Consider the following 16,479-nt stretch of genomic DNA (forward strand, 5'->3'; position numbering starts at 1 on the left):
TCTGAATAATGGATTAAAAAAAAAAACCTTTTCTGTTTCTCAAGAAACTGCTAACACAGAGAATGCCCACGGCTTTCAGCGGCCACCGGCGTCTGAGCGACTGTAAGCAGCCTCCAGATCTTCCTGGTCTCCACAGGACTCAGGACACAGGCTGGGCAGCTCCGCCAGGGACCTGCGGGCCCACGCACTCCTCTACACCGCCGCACCAAGACCCCAAGACAGCCCCACGGCCTGTACCACTCTGCCTGAATCCCCATGAAGGCCACACGTGCAAAGTGACGGACAAGCAGAGGGGCGGAGGGACACACAGGGCTCCCCACCGCCTCCCTGTCCCCTTGTGTCTCTCTCCCTGAGACATAGGAAACCCCCCATTGTGGAATGTTGTCGCCTAAAAGCTCCTGACTCAAAGTGGTCCTGACAGACCTGAGCCCTGAGACGCTTTCAAATGGACAAGGGCCTCCAGGGCTCCTCCGCCCTGGGCTCCCCCCACGTGCCGCGCCCCTCCCCGGACCCCGCCCACCTACCCCCACCTCCCTGAGACCCTCCCACCTGCCCGCCCCCACCGCCTGAGTCTCTCCTTGCCCCCACTCCCGCCTACCTGAGGGGCCCCTCAGGCGGCTCTCGGTGAGTTCGGAGATGGCCCCGGACGTGGACGTCTTTTTCAGCCGAGCTGCTGCCCCGGAAGCAGCGGCCGCCCCGGGCTTGTTGAGGGTGTCCTCGCTGCTGGCCCGCTTGAGCTGAGAGAGGTAGGGGAGAGAGGGTGAAGAGATGCGTTTTCCGGAAGGAGCACCATAAACCGGCAAAGCACGGAGCAGGCCCCATCTGCCCATCCCGCTCCTCGGGCAGTGGCGGGCCGGAGGGAACAGCGCAAGAGTGGACAAACCCGGGTGCCCTCGGTTCTGGCGCGGTCATCCAGCACTGCTTCAGAGATCCGTGTAAGGTCGTGGGGAGTCACCACCCATCAATCACATTCAAATAATGAAGTTTTTAAAATATGTGTATTTTTATGTATTTATTTGGCTGAGACAACCCCACCCCCTCAAACAACCAGGGATGGAACCCATGCCCCGTGCATTGGAAGCAGGGAGTCAACCACTGGACCACCAGGATGGTCCCAATGTATTATTGCTTTTTTCTTAAAAGACTGGGAACCAACCAAAAAAGAACTATATGGCACACAGAAATCAGGATAGAGCAACACACAAGAAATTCAAAGACAATAAAAAGTAGCACAAAAACCTCTGGAGGTTATTCTCTTCTCAGAGGGAAGAGATACAAACAGGTGACCATCCACAGATGCCCACCCCAAGCGCTGGCAGGTGACCCCATACACACTGTGTTCAGACAGAGGAGAGGGACTGCTGTGGGGCCAGAAGAATGTTAGGGATGGCAGAAAGACAGCAGGACCCCTGCTCCTTGTCTGTTTTCTTCCCCAGCACGGAAGGCAGAGAACAAACATTTGCTGAAAGTTATTGAAGTGTGTGTGGGGGTGGGGGGGTGGCCCTAAATGAGCTCACACTCTAGCCCAGGTAAACCATACCTGAGCTGAAGGAGAAAAACACAAATAAGTTCTCCCAACCACAGAGAGTCTTGGTTAAAGATGGCTGTGGAGGGGATCCTTCTAGAAGACGAGGCAGGCAGGTGTCCGGAGCCTCCACAAACACACACGACACTGAGAAACAGCATGAAAATTCCCTCGAATCAACGGAGACCTGGAGCAGGAAGCCCGGGCCACCACACTGGTCAGGGGCTCCATCCTGTTCTAGGGCCATTTCCTGAAGGTTAAGGAGCCCAGAGAAGGAGAATGGGGAGCGGGTGGATCAGAGAGCCTAGGGGCCCTCCCCCCTCACCACAGCCCCCAGAGCTGCTCCCACCATCCTGGACACTGTGCTCTGAAGGCCTACTGCCAGAGTGGAGCTGGGCATCCACCCTCAGCACATGCACTGTGCCGAATCCACGGGCCAGGGTGCACACGGGCCACAGCGGAGTGGGCGGCCTGTTCTCAGGGTCAACAACCAGCAAAGGGGCTAGTTCCTGTGCGGTGACTCAGACTACGTCATGAACAGTGAGGAAAACAAAAACGGGAGGTGTGGGCATCCTCACGGAGCAGGTGCCCTGGACCGGGCCTGGAGGACCAAGTGGATGGGGATGTCCCTGAGGCTGCAAGTGTACGCTAAGAGCTGGGGGCAGGGAGCAGGGTGGGGAAGGAAGGGGGAGCACATGGGGCCAGGGCAGGACCCTCCCGGCTCCCCAGAGAAATAAGGATGAGGAGAAGCAGTGACAAGGATTTGGACGTGATAAGCAGACAACAGGGAAACCCATGTGTTCCAGCCAGGCGAGCCATCCATAATACATTGGGACCATCCTGGTGGTCCAGTGGTTGACTCCCTGCTTCCAATGCACGGGGCATGCGTTCCATCCCTGGTTGTTTGAGGGGGTGGGGTTGTCTCAGCCAAATAGACAGAAGTGAAGGAAGGACTGGGCGGGGTTGGGGAGGGGAGAGAGGAGGCAGCTGGAAAGGCAGGCAGGGTAGGGGGAATAGAGAGAGCACCTGGGGAGGCGGAAGGAAGGCAAAGTCAAGTTCTTGCTGTGAAGACTGGGTGGTAAGCCTGTTTGGAGGGTCAGAGGCAGAATTAAAGGAATAGACAGGAGCTGATGACATGCAGCAGCCTGGGTCCTTCTAGGTCCTTGACTCACATGCTACTTCTGATTCAAAGCACAACTTGACTACACTGGATTTGACAAAGCGCATTAACTAACTCGCTAGAGGCTACATGGGTGAGGCAGGACTGGGAGGCAGGCCCGGGACTGCGTTTCCAAGGCCTGTATGATTTCCACTGGGCTGGAGCCCAAGAGGAGCCAGGAGACGCTGGGGACACCACCGGGGCTTGTGGACAGGGCTGAAGGAAAGCCATGTCACGTGGGTGGCACAGGGTGGCAGCTTAGGGTACCAGCTCCAAGTCCAGACTTGGAATCCTGGGTTGGAATCTTGGCTCTGCCTCTTACTGGCTGTGTGACCCAGGGCAAATCACTTTACCTCTCTGTGCCTTTTTTTTTCCCCTGTGCTTTTGTTTCTTCACCTGATAAACAGATCAAGCCATGGTATGGATCTGAGTGAACTCCGAAGCCCACTTCTGAGTTCCATTTTACCAGCTGTACCCAACTTCCTCGGCCTCTTCTTGGACTTTGGGGTCCCAACCTGTATTATAAAAAGATCTGATCCCATCCTTCACTGGCAAAAGGATAAGACAGACGTGCTCCAGGCCAGTGGCGTGCTGTCTCCCTAGTGCAGCATGGCCCATTTGGGGGGCAGCAAAGCTTTTACAGGGAGCCCTTGTACATTACATTTCTCCTGCACCTTCCACACGGAATTCCTTTGGAGAAAGATTCACTGCTTAGTACTTTCCCAGAGGCAGGACATACAGACTCCAGATTGATCCTTCCTGTCCTCTGAGGCACACAGCCGAAGACTCTCTTATTATTTCTTGGAGGCAATATCAGACACAGAACATTTCCACTGGGCCAGAGCCTAGGAGGAGCCAGGAGACGCCGGCCACACCGCTGGAATGAGGTTACTAATTCATCTTCCTCTGTTCATGGCTGCATTCTTGGCTTTGTTCCCTGGTCATCGAATGCAGCTTCGGCACCACCTAAGATCTCTGGCTTGTTATACAAGATCCCTACGAAAGCATCGGTCTTGCTTTGATGTGTTTAATAAGTATTTTCACCAACGCTTCCACTGATATTTAAGCTGCTGAACACCTGTACATGAAAGCTTACAAAAGGAAAATGTCTGAACAGCTCACAGATTCATGTAGCTAAGATATTCCTTCAATTCCACAAAGATGGGGATGGGGAATGTCAAAGTTCTCAAATAATCGCACAAAACACAATCTGGTCTTTCAAGGTGGAGAACATGTTAACTGTTGGAACAGTGGTTCTCAAACTTCAGGGTCTGTCAGAATCCTAAGGGTCTGTTAAAATGCAGATAGATGCCTGCACCCCAGCCCCAATGCCCCTGCCAAGTTTCTGATCCCGTAGGTCTGGGTGGGGCCTGAGGATCTGCATTTTGGACGAGTTCCCAGGGGATGCTGGTACTGCCGCTGTGGGTTCCACACTTTGAGAACCAAAAGGTTTTAGAGTAGCACTGTCAGTGGAAATATTATACAAGCCATGGGCCTAAGCTTACATGGTCTGGGAGGAACATTAAAAAACATAAATGAAACAGGCAACCTTAAATTTAGTGATATATTTTCTGGATGCAATACATTAAAAATATTATCAATTAATGTAGAACACACAGATGGAGTTTTTTCCTTTTTTTGCACTCACTCTTCAAAACCTGACGTGTGTCTTGCACTCACAACACCCTTCAGGGCTCATCACCGCCACAGGGGCTGGTGGTTCCTGCTTCAGGCAGTGCAACTGTGGAACACGCTTTCCTGAAGGACAACAACAGGACTGACTCAGTCCCCAAGACTCAAGGAGAACATAAACCATGAGGCTACTTTACGGGGACCCTGAGCCCTGGCCACAGGAAACTGGATGGGGTTAACACATGACTCGTGCCCACCAAGCAGAGACCTTTCCCAATACTTTGCTTGTTGCTTTCTTTTAACCAACCAGAAGCAAGCATTAGCTGGCCCTCCAAGGAATCGGGGAGGCACGGGCAGGACTGACTGCCAGACTTCATACCACGTGACAAAGAAGATGACAAAGCAGAGAAAGGTGACGTGAAGTCCCGGGGAGTCCCGGTCTCTCTACGCTCCGGTCTTGCACCTTTGTCCTGCACACAGTGACCTGGAACCTCAGATGTCTTCCATAGATTTCTCTTCTGTTCAAGTCAATGTTCGGTCATTTGTGGCCAAGAGAGTCCTAACTAACAGACATGGGCCTTCTAGTGGCTGGTGTGACATGGCCTGTCTGCGTCCGGGAGCTCGGGTGGCTTGCCTCCCTGTGCTGGGCTCAGTGACATGAGGAGGACTCACAGTAGTCCCCCTACCCCTGCCATCCCATCCAGGCTCCTGTTCCTCCCCACACACATCTGCTCCTCCACGGCTCCACAGCTCAGGCCAGCGTCTGAAGCAGGGTCTTCCATTCTACTTTCGGTGCATGTGTTTTAGTTTTCCTGTTTTGGGCCAGTGAAAACATATCTGTCTACACTTACATGTGTCCATCTTCTGCAAAGCAGTCGTAGGTAATATGTGTGTGCTCAGTCGAGTCTGACTCTTCGTGACCCCATGGACTGTAGCCCACCAGGCTCCTCTGTCCATGCGATTTCCCAGGCAAGAATACTGGAGTAGGTTGCCATTTCCTCCTCTAGGGGATCTTCCCGACCCAGGGGTTGACCCCGCGTCTCCTGCACTGCAGGTGATTCTTTACCACCGAGCCACCCGGGAAGTCCTGTAAAGCAGCCGTAGTGAGATGTTGACCGTGGCATCCAGGTGGTGGGATGTTGTGTTCAGTGTATAATTCAGCTTCTCTGAGTGCTCAGATTTCAGCAGTAAAATACTCAAGGGGGAAGCCACTTGCTTTTCTGTCAGTGTCTGTCGCCTCTTTCTCTTCTGTGCTCTGGGTTTTGTCTTCTTCCTCTGCCCACAGAGGCAGAGAGGAGAGGAGGGTCAGACAGTACGGGGGTGCAGCTCTCGGCTATTCCTTCCCCCAACCCCAGCACCCTCTTTCACAGGTTCAGGCCTGGTGACCCCAAGGACCAGGACAAGAGCCGAGAGCCTCCAGAGGAGTGTCTGCGTCTCCCCCGATGTCCTCCCACTGGAACCAGTTTCCAAAACACACATCCATCAAAGGCAGAAACAGCTACCATTTTACTGGTTCATCGTCAGAAGGAAACACACCTGAGCTTCACCTGTGATTAAACACTGCTTGAAAATATTTTAATATATTCCAGAAGTTCTCAGGGTCGATTATGGGGGAAATGTATATATTCATTTAAAATCCACATTGAAGATGTCTCCCAATAGGTCAAAGACAATAAAAATTAAAACGATGGAAATATTGGTCAGGGCCAGGATAACAGAATAATGATAAACAAAATTATGTGCAGGGCACTATCCACACTTACTTCTCAGGGCAGATACAGTTCTCACCCCATCTTGGAGCAGCCACGCAGCCTGCCTGAGGTTCCACAGTCAGGAGCAGGCAGAGCTGAGGTCCTGATGCGGCCTGTCTGACCCCCTCCTCAGCGAGCTGTTCCTACACCCACCGCCCCTGCCAGGCATTCAGCCCACACTGAGCACTGCCAGGGAGCAACAGGGCAGCACAGGGGGAACCCAGAAGCTGTGTGCACACAGCCCAGGGAGCCAGGCTCGGCGGGGTGGGAGGACACTTTACTCCCCTCTGAATGGGTGGGGAGAGCCTGGAGGATTTTAAGCAGAGGAGCGACTTGTGTTGACTTGTGTTGAAAGGACCACCCAGCTTCTGTTGAGAATGGAATGTAGGCTGCAAAGTCAAGAGCAGGCAGGTAGTCCCTGGGATGTTTTGCAGGTGGACCATGGGATGTGAGGAAAGGAGGGTTTGGGGATGATGTCAGGGCTCTGCCTGAGCGACGACAGAACAGAGTTGCTATTTACTGGAATGGGGAGAGTCTAGAGGAGCAGGTTTGTAGGCAGGAGAGACAGGGGAAGGAGAGCAGTCAATGTTGAGTATGTCACCTTCAAGGGGCCTTCCAGACACCCAGGAAGTGGGTCACAAAGGCAGCCGGAGGAGCGCTGGCTGGAGACACAGATCCAGGTGTCACCCCCATGTGGTGTCAGAATTCATGAGTGGACACTGTCACCTACAAGAACTGTCCTCACCAGGAACAGTGCCATTCCTCAGGGAGTGTGGCAGAATTTTGTGGGTGCGTCTTTAGCTGTCACTGTGATTGGAGGTAGTACTGGCGTCTACCCAGTGGGAGGATGGAGACCCCAGACATCCTTCCAAGAACCTGGCAGCCTGGCACAAGGAACTGTCTGCATCCACATTCTTCACAGATCACTCAGACACTCACAGAGCTGGAGTGTCTTTGATTATTATCCCAGTGGAGAGCACCCCTTTGTTTTACATATAAAAATAATGTGTTTCTTTCTTATAAGACTTTAAGATACACTCAACTTTCTAAGAATAACAAGGGAAGACTGCACTTGGGTTCACAACTTCACCAAGAGTGGTCAGCATTCAAACCATCACCCCAGCCTTCCCAGTGCCCGAATCATCAACACAATAACCCTGGATCTGTCTGCCTGGAGCGGCCACATCCATGGGGCACCAAGAAGCATCACAGGTCCTTCAGTGGAGCCACACACAGGCAGTTGCAAGTGGAAACGTGATGATTTAATTATAAATGATGTTCCTTCTATAGTTAGGATTCTACAATGATTTCTCCAGAGTGTGTGTGTGTGTGTGTGTGTGTGTGCAGGCCAGTGACAAGGTCTCTGAGTTTCATCTCAGGGTGTAAGGAGGTACCCCAGTCCACTTATGTTAGGAACCCCAGGGGGTGAGGAGGAGCCAGCAGGGGAGACCCCCAGGGGCTGCCCTGGTTGGGGGAGGGGAACCCTGAGAGGAGAAGCCCAGATGCAGGCCAGTGGGGCAGTGACACCTGGACTATGAGAACCCTGGTGACCCTGAGCCCATCCAGTGGACGCTGGGGTCAGATTCTGGCTGGAGAGTCCACATGGTCCATGCAGGGGGTTGCCGTCTCTGTCTGACTACAGATTTCCTCTCGAGCCCAGGGCACCCCGATGCACCCCCTTTGCTCTGTGCCTTCAGGTCAAGCTATGCTGGGGCCCTCCTGGGGCCTGCTCACTGCCTCAGGGCACCCAGCAGCCCTGCCCGGTGTCCCATCCATACCTTGCTGAGTCGGGACTCAAAAGCCAGCGAGGTGGAAGACTTGGAGCTCTTCATGCCGGGAGAGGGGACAGGGAGGGGCCGGGGGCGGTCCACCCCGTGGCTCCCTGCCCTGGTCACTGGACTCCAGGGCTTGGCTGCACTCCTCATGTTTGTCCCAAGGAGTCCTTCTGTACAAAGAGTAGAAAAGAAAACCCATGTGTCCACACTTGACAGAGCTTCACCATGCACCATGGGCATCACCGCTGTCATGGAGAACAAGCCTCCAGATGAGGATGCACAGAGAGCACCTTCCTCCCGAGATGGTACCTTCCCACCAGGTTCCTTTCTACAGCTTCAAAACAGCTCTCACTGAACTACTGAAAACACATGTGCACCATTACCGATGTTCTGACATGGTGGTGGTTTAGTCACTAAGTCGTGTCTGACTCTTGCAACCCCATGGGCTGACCACTAGGCTCTTCTGTCCATGGGATTTTCCAGGCAAGAATACTGGAGTGGCTTGCCATTTCCTTCTCCAGGGGATCTTCCCAACCCAGGGATCAAACCCAGGTCTCCTGCACTGAGGCAGATTTGTTACTGACTGAGCTGTAAGAGAAACGTTATGACATTACTCTTCAGCAATGTGGAAATACATGTATCTCCCCACAAAAACAGGTCAGCTGGAGTCGAGACATACTGTATCTGTAAGCCTTGCCATTTTAGGGTTGACAGTCGAGCAACTTACGTAATTTCCAAATAGACATAAATGAATTACTTGAAAATTCAATTTCACAGAAGCACAGCTTATTTTTCTTCTTTCGGACAAAAATGGTATCAATTAAAAATTAATTGGGAAGATTTTGATCAGGCAGACCTGCCATTATAGGATAGAGTTACTCAATTAAAATATTCTAGGAAAGACAGTTTGTGCAAAGGAGCAGGATATGGTTAAAAACCTGGGGGAAACCCACATCCAAAGGCAAGGAAGGTGGCCTGAGTCCTGCCATCACTGCTGAGGACGTGGGCCGGCTGGCCATGAACCTCTGAACCCATTTCCCTCTCGGCAGCACAATGGGACTCCACTCTGCCTGTCCTTGTGGATGCTCACGACCAGGGAGGTGACGTCAAGGACCAAAACCACAGATAAGAAACAAACTGGAAAATGCACTTTAAAAACCACCACCAGGTGACTGGACTTCCCTGGTGGCACAGTCAGTAAAGACTCCACCTGCAGCGCAGGAGACCTGGGCTTGATGCCTGAGTCAGGAAGATCTCCTGGAGGAGGAAATGGCTACCCACTCCAGTATTGTCGCCTGGAGAATCCCACAGACAGGGGTCACAAAGAGTTGGACACGACTGAGCAACTGAACCACCACTAACCACCAGGTGACAGCAACGCCAGCAGCTGCACTCCCAAGTATTCAATCATGTCCAACTCTTTTGTGACCCAATGGACTGTAGCCCACCAGACTCCTATGTCCATGGGATTTCCGAGGCAAGAATACTGGAGTGGGTTGCCATGCCCTCCTCCAGGGGATCTTCCCAACTCAAGGATCGAACCCTCGTCTCCTGTGGCTCCTGCGTTGGCAGGCAGATTCCTTACCACTGTGCCACCCGGGAAGCCCCAGCATTCGCAGGAGCTGGGTCTAATTAACTGCTCGCCTCCTGTATCGTAGCTGGTGCTCAGCAGCCCTGGGCCACCTCTCCCCTCACCGTATCCCAGGATACCCCTTTCTGCCCCCGAGAAAATGAACGGGCTGCCTCCCCCAGCCTGGCTCAGCAGGGATGTCCTCCTGTTCTTGTCTCCTTTCTCGGAGACATCATTTCAACCAACGGCCTCCCAGCTGGGGCCACCCAGCCCCTGCTCCTACTTAAACAGTTTAGCTGGTGGCCAGTGTCCAAGACCGTACCTGGCACTCGTTCTGAGCACTGCTATCCTGTCAGCTGTGCCAATGTGACTACAGGTGAAAATAATATTTTAAGACAGTGATTTGTTTTCTAAAGCATTTCTGAGAAAAATTACTCATAATTTCAGTCATATGACTAGTTCAATAGTTTATTAGTCTCAGCTTGATTCCAGGTATCACGATTTTTAAGATTCTGTATTTAAACAACCATTTCTTGTGTATTTCACGGATGTTTAGCACCAGCTATTTTTCTTTCTCGGCCCACAATTTTTAATGCTTGTTTCCACAGCAACAAGGAAGAATTCCTAGGTTAAGACCTATATAGCAACTCATTAGGACTCTCAATATAAAATGAATGAACACAGCCTGAGTGATTCTTGGAGAGAATTACTGATGAATTTTACCCATGACTGCAGAACCAACCAGTGACATATCAGTCTGACTCATGGAGACAACAAATAAAGTATCTGTTTAATCAAGGCACTCTTTCAGGTGATGACTACAACTACTTAGAGATGACTATTGCAGGACTTACTTGGTCAAAACATGGGTGATTCTATACCGAATCTGTGCTTTCCAAAATCTGCCCATCAACCCAGAAATGAAATGTGTCGTACTCATTCCCCAGAAGAAAGATAAGACCTTGAAGAGGAAAAGCAGAAGGAAGGTGATAGAAAATCTTCCCAGTGTTTCCCTAAGCCCTTGGCATAAAAAAAGAAAAAGAAGGGAAGGGGGCTTCCCTGGTGATCTAGCCTGCCAGTGCTGGGGACACAGGTTCAGTCCTTGGCTCAGGGAGATCCCACACGCACCACAGGGCAACTAAGCCCATGAGCCACAACTACCGAGCTCGTGCTCCACAACAAAAAAAGCCACAGCAATGAGAAGCCGGTGTGCCACAATGAAGACCCAGAGCAGCCAAAGATAAATAAATAAATCTTTAAAAAAAAAAAAAAGGAAGGGAAGAAAAAAGGGAGGGGGAGGGAGAAAGAAAAGAAGAGAAAGGAAAGGGGGAAAATGCATCTCAGTCAAAATTCCAGATCGAAACCTTAATCTCTGGCAACAAACCTGACAGCCTTCCAGACAGTCACCTGAAAAGCCTGCAGCCACTTCTCGAAGGCTGCGGTCACTTGCTCTGAGGCAAAATTCTGGGGTTACTTCATTTGCATCATCACATCTTTATTCTCCTAGAACCTTGAGCCCAATCTGATTATTCCCAGATGCAGGTACACAGAGGACCTTCCTCCTCTGGGCCCCTCCACACTGCCTGACTCTTCATCCTTGGCTCCCTTCACACGTCTTTCCTTCATTTTCCCAGATGGAGACATCTATCTTGTATTCATGCACCAGCCAGACTCTTCAAATTCCATCTTCTTCCACAATTCAAAATATATAGAAATGAAATAAGTAACATCTCCCCTTGAACCAGGAAGAGAGTCCTATTGGTAGGAGAGTGCCAGGGGAGGGGTCCTGGGGTGGGCGCTGTGTTGGGGGGAATACGCCCTGAGGGGTAGCGGGCTCCACCACAGCAGTGCCACTTTCCTGGGACGAGGGTGCTGGGTGGGGGTGCTTCAACCTCCAGCCGAGCTGAAGGCCTGCTAGGAGCCCTGCTCCCCACATTCCACATCTAGGACTTCGTTAAGCATCGCCTGCCCTTTCCAGTAGGACCGGGTCTTCCTTGTGTTCCCCAAATCTTCCAAGGCCTCCTCTTTCCTTTGCTCTGCCAACACCCAGCCCTGGGCTTTCCAGGAATGGACCCCAAAAGGAACATACTTGGAGCCATCCACCCACAGTGCTCGGCCTGCTCTGGCCCTGCTCTCTGTCCACTCTCCAGGATCCTCCTGCTGGAATTCGGCAGGGCGCCAGGCCCACTCCCAGCTTCTGCAGACTTTCACCCAATCCACTTCCCACTGCCTCCTCTCTGACTCTCCTCTCCGACCCTCCTCTCGCCCCTCACCCACGGCCTGGCGCTGCTCAGCCCTCTTCACGTGTCATCAAGCCCTCATTATAACCCTACAAGGTAGCATCACCCTCAGTCTAAGATGGGGACACTTGGTTTTGTTTAGGAGGTTAAGGAACTTGCCCAAACCACAGAGTTTATGATACAGCCAGGATTCAAATCCAGTTTTAATTGGCTCTTAGACACCAGGGATGGGTACGGCCTCCCTGGGTAGTGTTCTGAGGAAAGCACACAGGCTTCAGGATCCAGAGCTCCTGGTCGGATTCCACCTCCATTGCTCACCGCACAGGCTCAGGCATGCTTTTCAAAACACTACGATTCCCAACATCTTCACCTGATTTAACAGAGTTTTTGGTGCCTGCATCACACAACAGAAGATACTCAATGAGCACCAGCTGCCTACTCACAAATGCTCACAGTGTTCAGCCAAGAGCTGCTTGGCTTTGACTCAGCAACACCCAGTGATGGAATCACGGACTCAATGTCCAGTGGCCAGAACCAGACAGACACTCCAGACGTAAGCAAGGTCTCTCCTTGCTCACAGAGCAGCCTGTGTTCACCTGGAAACCTGACAGAGGGAAAGTGCAGAGGAGGGTGAACAACGAGCAGACACCCCACAGTCACTGGGACTGGCCCCAGCGGCTGAAAGGCAACACCGTGTGCATGCTGGCGAAAGATACTTCTCTTAGGTTTATGAGCTCATAACAAAATAGACAGATGGGTTCCAGCCAAGCACAAGATGATGGGGAGAAAAAAAAAAGATTTCTATGATTAATTCCCTGATTCCTAAAAATTCTTCTAACCAACTCAAAAGGATCAAACTGATCAAGAAATTACAGTTGACTTTTGAACAAAGTGCGGCTTAATTTATTCATCATTTATAGTCGGCCCTCCATCTCTGGGTCCCTCCATGTCTGTGGTCCCCTCCACGTCTGTGGTCCTCCCACATATGTGGTCCCTCCGAGTCTGTGGTTCCTTGGTATCCACAGATTCAACCAACCACGGACCAAGATGTACTGAAGGATCCGCTGTGGAAAAAACCTACTTGTAGGTAGATTCATGCAGTTCAAACCCGTGTTATCTGAGGATTCAAGGTACACTTAAACTTAGGGACTTAACGCCACAAGGGCAGGGAGAGGGTCTTCCCAGGGCTGTTTTCCTTAAATTGTTCATTTTATATTCCTATCAAGCTTCTTTCCTCTCTAGAATGGTTTAAGACTTCTATTTAAACCATAACTCATAAATTGAGTAGAGTTAAGTAAAAAAGATGGAAGAGAAGGATAGGAAGAGAACAGTCAGGAACACGACACGGTCCATGCAGCAGGAGGGTCAGACAGCATGCGGCTCAGCTGCTTCAGCGCCGCCTTCAGAGCTATGCTGGGAGACTGGTGTCTCGGGTCTCAGACTGGTTACCCTTTTAAGGCAAGAAAATCGAAAGGCAGCCGGGAAACCATTCTGGACCATCGCAAATAATGAGGAGTGTCCGGGGGTGGGAGAGTGCATTCAGCTTTGCACTCCAAGTACAATAAGCCCCAGGAAGCCGAGAGGAGGCATTCAAGTCTGAGAACAAACAAAATAAGCATGTTCACATAGCTCAACTACCAGGGGACTCGGCAGGAAACAGAAGGCAAGTGAATGGCACGCTGAAAACATCCAGCAAGAGCTTTCTAGAACCCGCGCTGGGCTTGCTCTTGACCTCTGCAGTGGGGTGGGCGGAGGATTCTGCCCCCAGGGGACATCTGACAGTGTATGCAGCTGTTCTGGGCTGTCACAGCTTGGCGGGGTGCTGCTGGGGGTGGAGCCAGAGATGCTGCTGGATACCCCCGTACCTGAAGGGCAGCCCCACAATGAAGAATGATCCTGCCTAAGCTGTCGGGACCCCAGGTTGCGAAACTGAGTTCCAGAGGAAGAGCCAGGCTCCTCAACTGGCACCTGGTTCGGTTCCCACCCAACCTGGGAATGTTTACGCTGAAAACCTGGCCCGGGAGCAGCCAAGGGAATCCCAGACTCAGGCTGGAGGCCAAAGGAAGCTCTTCAAAGCTTATTATTTCCTGTTGGTCTCAAGATGAAAAGTCATCCCATTTTGTTTAGATTCAATCCTTCCCAGTATATAAAGAACAAGTTTCTACACAGCATCAGAAGGGAAAAGGCAAATTCACATGGAGGACTTCCCTGGTGGTACAGAGGCAGGATAGGAATCTGCCTGCCCATGCAGAGGACACAGATTCGATCCCTGGTCTGGAAAGATTCCACAGGCCGCGGGGCAACTAAGCCTTCGAGCCACAGCTTCTGAGCCCAAGTTCTAGAGCCCTTGAGCCACAACTGCTGAAGTCTGTGAGCTTAGCGCCTGTGTTCCCCAACAGGGGATGGCGCCACAGAGGGAAGCCCAAGCACCGCAATCAACAGCAGCCCCCGCTCACCGCAACCAGACAAAGCCTACAGCAATAAAGACCCAGCTCAGCCAAAAATAAATAAATACATAAAATTTTGACAGAAAGTCATTGATCCCATCAGCAGAAGTCATCGGAAGAAAATGAGAACCAAGAAGGGATGAAACAAAACTAAACAGAAAAGGACAACTGCACAGCACCAGCCCCACCATCTCAAGCTGAAAACACAGTCTGGAAATGGAATAGGGACTTACAGAAACTATGACTGACTGCCACAAGGTGGAGACCATAACGAATAGGGTTTAACCTAAAACAAACAAACAAACAAAAAAAAAAAAACCAGGAGGCTCTGGTCTTTAAATATGAAATGCAAATCCTGGAGAGAGGCTTTAATCTGGGAGCTATATTGAGATCAAACCCTCAGAAATACTGCCCTGGGCCATCTTTCTGTCTCCAAAGCTGAACCAAGAAGCCAGCGTCCCACAGAGCTGTTAGCCACTAACCACTGGCTGTTTCCTTACCTAGAATGTGGCTTCACATCAAAGAACGACAGAAAAGAGTCAAGGCCATACAAAAGGAGATGGAAATAAAGTACTTCAAGAGCTCTTTCTATAGGCACAGTTTCAAAAGGTCTATTGAAAGAGTAAGAATATATTGTCTAGTGCCAAGAGCATTCAGAGGGAAGGACAGTCTTTTCAACAAATGATGCTAAGAAAACTGGGCGTCGACACCAAAAGGATGAAGTGGAACCCTTACCTTACACCACAGGCAAAAGTTAATTCAGAGTGGATGAAAGACCTAAATGTAAGAGCCAAAACTGTGAAACCCGCAGAAGAAAACACAGGGGAAACGCTTCATGACATTGGATTTGGCAATGGATTCTTAAATACGACACCAAAAGCACAGGCAACAAGATGTACTGGATGACAACAAAATTAAACACTTGGGACTCCCTGGTGGTCCAGTGCCAATGCAGGGGACACAGGTTCAGTCCCTGGTCTGAGAAGATCCCACATGCCACGGAGCAAATGAGCTCATACGCCACAACTGCTGAGCCCACGCTCTACAGCCTAGCCCCACAGCATGGAAACCACCGCAATGAGAAGCCCACATTACTGCAAGAGGGAGCAGTCCCTGCTCACTGCAACTAGAGAAAGCCTATGCACAGCAGTGAAGACCCAGTGCAGACAAAAAGTCAAGTAAATAGAAAAAAAATTTTTTTTAATTAAACACTTCCATGCATCAGAGAACCCACAATCAACAGAGTGAAATGGCAACTCACAGAATGGAAGAAAACATTGGCAAGGGTTTGCTGTGGACTGAGTTGTGCCCCTCCCCCACCACACTTATATGTTGAAGCCCTGATTCTCAAAGTGATTTCATTTGGAGATAGGGCTTTCAGGGGTAGATTAAGGTTAAATGAAGTGATAAGGGTGGGTCCTAACCCCGCTGAATTGGTGCATTAGGAGTGGAGGGGGAGAGAGACCTTCTGCTGCACACACACCGATGAAAAGCCACGCAAGGACATAGTGAGAAGATGGCCGACAGCAAGGCAGGAGGAGACCCCTCACCAAGAACCCAATGGCCACACCTTGTCCTTGGACTTCCCAGCCTCCAGAACTGTGAGAAATCCATTTCTGTTGTTTAAGGCATTCAGTCTATGGTATTCTGTTATGAGCACCCAGGCAGACTAAGGCGGGGTTACCACCCGGAATATACAAAGAACTCCTGCAACTCAACAACAAAAACTAACCTGATTTTAAAATGGACAAGGGGCATGAATAGATACTTTTCCAAAGGCGATATGCGTGTGTGCTCAGCCATATCCGACTTTTTACGACCCCACGGACTCCAACCCACCAGTCTCCTCTGTCCATGGGACTTCCCAGGCAAGAATACTGGAGTGGGTTGCTGCTTCCTTCTCCAGGGGATCTTCCTGACTGAGGGACTGAACCCCAGTCTCCTGTGTCTCCCGCATTGGGAGACAGATTCTTTACCACTGTGCCACCTGGGAAGCCCAAACAAGATATACCCATGGTCAAAAGTACATTAAAAGATGCTCAACATCATGGAGATACAAATCAGAACCACACTGAAATACCATATCATACTCATTAGGATAGCTACTACCAACCCGAACCAAGCCAAGCCAAACCAGAAATAACAAGTGTTGGCAAGGATGTGGACAAATCTGGAACTCTTGTGAATTGTTGCTGGGAATATAAAATGGCGCAACTGCTATGGAAAACAGTATGGTGGTTCCTGAAAAAAATAAAAAACAGATTTTACCATATGATCCAGCAATTCCACTTCTGGGTACATTCCCCCCAAAACTGAAAGCAGGGTCTCAAAGAGATTACTGCACACCCATGTTCACAGCAGCATTATTCACAACACCCAA

General features: G+C 50.8%; 1 protein-coding gene across 6 annotated transcripts in view; it reads right to left on the reverse strand.

Moving 5' to 3' along the window:
- Positions 1-16,479, reverse strand: part of SPECC1 (sperm antigen with calponin homology and coiled-coil domains 1) — a 203,412-nt gene that overhangs the window by 138,934 nt on the left and 47,999 nt on the right. For 5 of the 6 annotated variants that reach the window (XM_042256705.2, XM_042256704.2, XM_042256703.2 and 2 more), the window contains 2 exons: positions 7,846-8,012; positions 599-737 (listed from right to left, as the gene is read on the reverse strand). In XM_042256705.2, coding sequence (XP_042112639.1) covers positions 599-737; positions 7,846-7,992 — 286 coding nt within the window. In that variant the 5' untranslated portion in view covers positions 7,993-8,012. Of the gene's footprint in view, positions 1-598; positions 738-7,845; positions 8,013-15,831; positions 16,395-16,479 lie in introns of those variants that run through there. The other variant, XM_060395478.1, reaches the window with a different exon arrangement.

This window comes from Ovis aries, chromosome 11 (genome assembly GCF_016772045.2).
Source record: "Ovis aries strain OAR_USU_Benz2616 breed Rambouillet chromosome 11, ARS-UI_Ramb_v3.0, whole genome shotgun sequence".
NCBI classification, from domain to species: domain Eukaryota; kingdom Metazoa; phylum Chordata; class Mammalia; order Artiodactyla; family Bovidae; genus Ovis; species Ovis aries.